This window comes from Spinacia oleracea, chromosome 6 (genome assembly GCF_020520425.1).
Source record: "Spinacia oleracea cultivar Varoflay chromosome 6, BTI_SOV_V1, whole genome shotgun sequence".
Lineage (NCBI taxonomy): Eukaryota > Viridiplantae > Streptophyta > Magnoliopsida > Caryophyllales > Amaranthaceae > Spinacia > Spinacia oleracea.
Window position 1 is genome coordinate 139643310 of NC_079492.1, and position 6613 is coordinate 139649922.

At 37.0% G+C, this 6613-nt stretch overlaps 1 protein-coding gene and 1 long non-coding RNA gene across 2 annotated transcripts; both read left to right on the top strand.

Annotated features, from left to right (window-relative positions):
- The first annotated feature begins 649 nt into the window (after nt 1–649).
- On the top strand, nt 650–1901 carry LOC130463714 (uncharacterized). The gene is made up of 2 exons (XR_008923856.1): nt 650–727; nt 1251–1901. It is a non-coding gene; the product is annotated as an uncharacterized lncRNA (long non-coding RNA).
- Nucleotides 1902–2472: 571 nt separating this feature from the next.
- LOC110798891 (uncharacterized) lies at nt 2473–4537 on the top strand. Its single transcript, XM_022004088.2, has 2 exons — nt 2473–4242; nt 4333–4537. Exons 1-2 carry the CDS (start codon nt 2632–2634, stop codon nt 4534–4536), a joined length of 1815 nt encoding a protein of 604 aa, XP_021859780.2. The 5' UTR covers nt 2473–2631; the 3' UTR covers nt 4537.
- The last annotated feature ends 2076 nt before the right edge of the window (nt 4538–6613 follow it).

Here is a 6613-nt window from a genome sequence, read left to right on the forward strand (position 1 = left end):
TTTTCGAGCACAATTACTACTGTCATTGCAATTAGGTTTTTGTGAATGTGACAAGTGTTGGTTTTTGGTATTTGTCACTGCTATGACAGTAGTTTATATTTAACCGTAGGCTTCTCCCTCAATAGTGGATTGAGGTTTGAAATGTAAGGGTTGAAGCCTACCCTTTTGTAAATGCAACGGAAATGATCATGATGAATGAATGAATGCAACTTTTTTCTTTTGTTATCTCTTGTGTTGTTATTCAAGATTTGGTTTGGTTTGATTTCTTAAAGTTTTGTTTTTTTAATTGATATTGTTTAACTTTGATCAGATGTTGATGATTTGACTTTGAACCCTTGCATATATGTGCATCATGGTGGTGAATGGGTTGTGCAAGGTGATATGGTTTATAGTGGGGGGAGGGTGGATGTCTTTGATTACATCCATGAGAATGCAGATGGCAACTATGTTAAGGAATTAGTGGATAGTTTAGGTTATAATGATATAGAGAAAGTACATTTCTGGGACCCTAGGAAAGAATTCAAGAATGGGGTTAGGTTTTTAGGTTTTGATAGTAGTAGTAGGGAAGGATGGAAACAATCAAACACTTAAGAGAATTAGAAGTTATTACTCTGAGTTTTCTGCAAAAAAATGGGTTCTTGCGTATCAAACAAAAGGTCTGCTGATTCCAAGTGGGAAGGTCTCACCAGGAAGAGAACAAGAACAAGAATATCCAGATGGGACGAAGGTATTTTCATTCAATTTGTCGGTTTTTTCAATAAATGTTTGCAGTTGAGCCATGATAAATTAGGGCTTTTTTGTTAAGTAACTTTTTCCCAAAATTGGTGCATGCATTATCTTGATTGTGGTGTTTTATATGTTAATTTAAACAATCGTGGGCTGATTTCGCATAATTTATCAATTGAAGTTGGAATTAGGGTTTCGTCCGTTTTTACTTTCCAATATTTAATTCGAATTGATGCTTGCATGTTCTTGAAAATGGTGTTTAATATGTTAAATTATACAATTGTTGCCTAACTTGGAATTAATTTAAACTAGATTTTGTAGTAATTAGGGTTTCACTTACTGTTTTTGATTCACTTAAATAAAAAACAGAGTTTGATTAATTCGAATTGATGCTTGCATTTTCTTGAAAATGGTGTTTCTTTAAACTATTGTTTCTTAATTTAGAAGTATTTTAATCTAGATTCCGTATAATAATTAGGGTTTACTTACTGTTTTATTGACTTTGGCCGTTACTTTGACTTTAGGAGCCCATGCTTTAAGGGAGGCACACCCCCTTTGCCATCATCAGGACATTCTAATCACCCAGATCTTCCCCAGGCTGGACTGGGAGGGGCAGTCTGCTGTGCAGAGTGTGTGCAAGCAGTGGCGTCGGTGGGCCAAGCTGCGGTACCGCCTCCCATACCACTACCCTCAAGGATGCTACCGTGCATGGCTGCGTGAGTGGGTCATCATGGACATCATTGACAATGATGGTCGTGACTTCCACGCCTGGTTGGACAAGGACATGACCGTCTACTTTGACGGCTTCCCCCTCCTTTTCAAGGAAGAGGAGGAGTAGCTGGTGGTGGAGGCCATGCAGGGTGGGTGGTGGTGGCGCTGGTGGTGGCCCCTCTTTTGTCAAGCTTTTGTTGATCCAGCTTGTTTATAGCTTTTTTTATTTTTAATTTTCAAGGACAATTACATTACTACTGTCATTGCAATGTTGGTTTTTGTGGAAGGTGACAAATGTTGGTTTTTGGTATTTGTCACTGCTATGACAGTAGTTTATACTTAACCGTAGGCTTCTCCCTCAATAGTGGATTGAGGTTGTAATGTAAGGGTTGAAGCCTACCCTTTTGTAAATTCAAATGGAATGATCATGATGAATGAATGAAGATAACTGTTTCCTTTTGTTATCTCTTGTGTTGTTATTCAAGCTTTCATTTGGTTTGATTTCTTAAAGTTTTGTTCTTTTAATTGATATTGTTTTAACTTTGATCAGATGATGTTGATGGTTTGACTTTGAACCCTTGCATATATGTGCATCATGGTGGTGAATGGGTTGTGCAAGGTGATATGGTTTATAGTGGGGGGAGGGTGGATGTCTTTGATTACATCCATGAGAATGCAGATGGGAAATATGTTAAGGAATTAGTGGATAGTTTAGGTTATAATGATATAGAGAAAGTACATTTTTGGGACCCTAGGAAAGAATTCAAGAATGGGGTTAGGTTTTGATAGTAGTACTTGTGACCCTTTCTTAGCTTTACTCTTTGAATACAAAAGCATTCATATATACATTGAACATAAAATCAAACCCACCTACAACTTTAACCTAAACAGGAGTGCAGGAGGGGGAGGAGGGAGAGGTAGCTTCCTTGAGTTGTTGAATACTGATGTGGTTGACTTAAATTCTGATTATGTGGAACCACCTTTTACAGTACTCCCACCCAAACAAACTGAAACTCAACCTGAAACATTCCATTTTCTAAAAATGATTCCACTAGGGTTTGTGCAGAGTGTGAGCACAAAGATAAAGGTTGTAAATGGAGAATTTGGGCTTCATGGGAGAGAGGAAGAAGGTCATTTACAGTGAAAACATTTGTCAGTGAGCACACTTGTAGTAGGACACCTATCATTAAGAAGATGACTTCACATTGGATTGCAGAACACTACCAGAATCTGTTTAAGGTTAACCCTTACATGAGAGTGCAAGATATTCAGGAAACCATTTGGTTAGAAAAGGGTATAAGGGTGAGCAAAGACAAGGCTGCCAGGGCTAGGAGAAGGGGTCAAGCACTCATTGTTGGTGAATACAAAGAGCAGTATGCATTACTCCCAAGGTATGCAGCTGAGATACTAAGAAGCAATCCAGGGAACACAGTGAAGTTGAAGTTGGATGCAAATGTGTTTGACAGACTGTATTTGTGTTTTGAGGCACTTAGGAAAGGGTTCTTGGCAGGATGCAGACCTTTCATATCACTTGATGGATGTTTCTTAAAGGGACCATTTGGGGGTCAATTGTTAGTAGCAGTAGGGAGGGATGGAAACAATCAAATGTTCCCTTTGGCTTGGGCTGTTTGTGAGGTTGAGAGCACTGACACATGGAGTTGGTTTCTAGAACTTCTAGCTACTGATTTAGGCACTAGTGAAGGAGCAGGGTACACTTTCATGTCTGACCAACAAAAGGGTTTACTTGCTGCTGTGTCAAATGTGTTTCCACAAGCTGAAAGTAGGGTGTGTGCAAGGCATGTGTACTGTAACTTTAGGGGAGTGTTTGGAGGTGGTTTAGAGTACAGAAAACAATTTTGGACTATTGCAAAAAGAAACACAGTAAATCACTTCAATGAAAACATTGAAGTAATGAGGGGTATTTCACATGAAGCTGCTGAAGACCTACTGAAAAGGAACTACAAGAAATGGTGTAGGGCATTCTACACTCCATTATCTTGTTGTGACAGTGTAGACAACAACATGAGTGAGGTGTTTAATGCATACATCTTGAGTGCAAGGCACAAGCCTATTATTACCATGTTGGAAGATATCAGAGAGGGTTTGATGGAAAGACTGCATAAGAAAAGAGATTTCATTGGGAAAAAGGAGATAATGTTGTGTCCTAGGATCCAAATTCAGTTAGAGAAACACAAAATTTGGGCTAGGGGTTGGAATGCATACTGGGATGGTGGGTTTTGCTATGGAGTAAGAGAAGGTGCAACACAGGTTAAGTATGTGGTGGATCTGAACCAACATACTTGCAGTTGCAATGCATGGCAGGTGAGTGGGATTCCATGCAAACATGCAATTGTTGCTATATGGAATAAAGTAGACCACCCAGAACAATATGTCAATGCATATTTCTGGAAACAGACCTACATGAAGGCATATGAATTTTTGTTAGAGCCTTTAAATGGTCCTCAAGAGTGGCCTACTTCTGATAGCATTGTTGTGGCTCCAAAGGTGAAAAAGGTCAATGGAAGACCTAAAACAAAGAGGAGATATGGTGTTGGAGAGGTAACTGCATCTGGTAAGCTGAAGAGAACAGGTTGTTCTATGAAATGCAGCTTATGTGGTGTGATAGGCCACAACAAAAGGGGTTGCAAGAATGCCCCTAAGCAACAACAACACAGCAACAATCATGCTACTGCAGAGCAGACCACACCACAGCAACAACACCCAAGAACCAGTTCAGCTATACCAATGCACAATAGGGGTGTGGGTATTTATACCTACCCAAATGGGTATCAAAGAATAGCTACTGTAAGTCATTCAATATACTCAAATTCTTTCTTACATGTTACTTTACTGTACTGAAGCCAACTTGTTCCTAATTTGTTTTAATTAATGCAGCCTATATCACAACACTTCCCCACACCACAGAGGCAAAGACCTCCTGCAGCTTTCTATTCTGATCATGGGGGTGAGCAAACCATCTACTCCTTCCCTGCACATGACTTCCCATTGTCACAGACTCAACCAAGTCAAGGACACACAATATCAAGCCAAGCATTGCAGGATCTTGCAATGGCTAGAAGATTAGAAAAAAGACCATGAGGTTAGATTTTATTGAATTTAAAGTCTTCATTACATTTCATTAGTGCAGATCATTACATTTTACCTACCCACTTAACCCACTTAACTTAAAACAAACCAGATAAAAAAAAACAGAACCACTAGGATTACAACCCACACTTCACATTTCACACTAATAGGTCTTCTCATCTTGCTCATCACATAGTCTGCCTCCCTCTTCCTTGCATAATTGTTAGCTTCACTAAGTTTTGTCCTAAAACTATCAACTTCAGCAGCAAGGCTTTGTTTATCTTGCATTAACCCTAGTATGACAATTGTTTGCCAAGTTGTTGGTTCTTGTTCATCAATCCATCTAAAAAAAATGCAACCCCTTCTGTTTGTTTCAACATCATAATCTGGACAAGCAATGAACCTCCTTCCAGGATTTTCTTTTGTCCATGCCTTTTGAATGGATACTGTGAATCCACAGTAGCACCTCTTAGGGTGTTCATTATCACCATTGTTGAACAAAGAGATAGCCCTGTTCATCATTCTGCAAATAAATTACGTTTTAATAATTTATTCCTAAATATGTTTAATTATTGTTAAAATAAGCTAACTTAAGATTTACAAAAAAATGGCAGGAAAATACCTTTTTATGTTGAGAAGAGTCAGCTATGGTGGAGCAACAGAGAAAAAACACAGAGCAGAAGATGGAGAAGAAAGAATTTTTTTTTAAGTGTTTTGTTGTTGTTTTTATTTGCCATGGAATGTTAAATACTCTGTTTTTTGAGAGCCTCAACGGCTATATTTTTGTAAAAAGCTAACTGAAATGAATTTCCCTTTATTTAATTATTGGTAAATGGTAAATGTAACTGTTTTTTTGTCGTTTAGTGCCTTTTATTTAGTTTCCTTTTAATTTAAATGCATTTTAACGGACGTTAGTGACGGAAAACAAAAAGCAGCGGATTCCATCCAAACGCAGGGACCTAAATGCTCCTTTTGAAACTTGAGGGACCTAACTGCTCCTTTTGGCAAAGTTTAGGGACCTGCAGATCTATTTACTCGGGGAAAGACTATAAGGCGGATAAGATAATAAATTTTTATATCAAAAAATAGAATAAAGCAAAGTGGAAAGAACATTATGAAACGGACTAAAACTGAAAATGTAAATATCATTTTGAAACAGAGGTACTCCGTAGTATTTTGTACTCCCTCCGTATTTTATTAAATGATACACTTTGACCGGCATGTAGTTTTAAGATAATGAGTTGATTTTTTTTTAAATATTTCGTAAGATGAAAGTTGGGTAATGGGTGAATTATTATTGTAATATAAGATGATGTGAGTAAATGTGAGGACCACAAGAAGGTAAAAAATATAATTGTAAGTCAGGACTATGACATGCCAAAAAAAGAAAAATGCATCCTTTAACAAAAATACGACCGTTTATAAAAAGCTTATCATTTACTAGCTCCGTAATAAAATACGGGAGTATATATTTATAATAAATTATTGTTACCAAAATAAATAAAGTACTCCGTATTATTAACATTAACATGATTACACAGTAGTATAGATATTTCACATGAAGGATACTAGGTTAACTTATTAACGGCAAGTTTTTGGGTTTTACCCGACATATTCTGATTTCTACTTATTAATATAATGTTCTTCGTTTGTGCAGTAAAAAAAAGGACACTAGGTTAACTTCATATATTCCCTTATAGAGTAGAGTTGCAAAGAAGATCGGTTTATTTTTACAGTTTTGACCGCTTCTTTATTATTTAGAGACGGAGGGAATATTGATTTTCACGGAATCTAAGCGTACCACCAGAAAATCAACTTTGAACTGTGGAAGCATCTTGCAACCTGCAATTAGTACTTAACTTAAATAATACGGAGTAAATATTCATTCTTATCAATGCAAATAAGAAAATTTATCTTGGCAAAACAAGAAGCTTAAGGATTAATTTAATTAAATAATTGCATTTTTTTTAGCAAACTTTGTACTTAAAAAAGCATATATGCAGTCATGATTCTGGTTCTTGATCGCTTCTCGATCTGCCATCTTTTCTTAAAGCCTGTTTATCAATATGATAATATTTAATTAAGTTGA

Coding starts and splice junctions, on each gene's coding strand:
- LOC110798891 (XM_022004088.2), top strand. CDS start 2,632: ATGACTTCACATTGGATTGCAGAACACTACCAGAATCTGTTTAAGGTT. Junction 4,243..4,332: donor GGTATCAAAGAATAGCTACT/GTAAGTCATTCA, acceptor TAATTAATGCAG/CCTATATCACAACACTTCCC.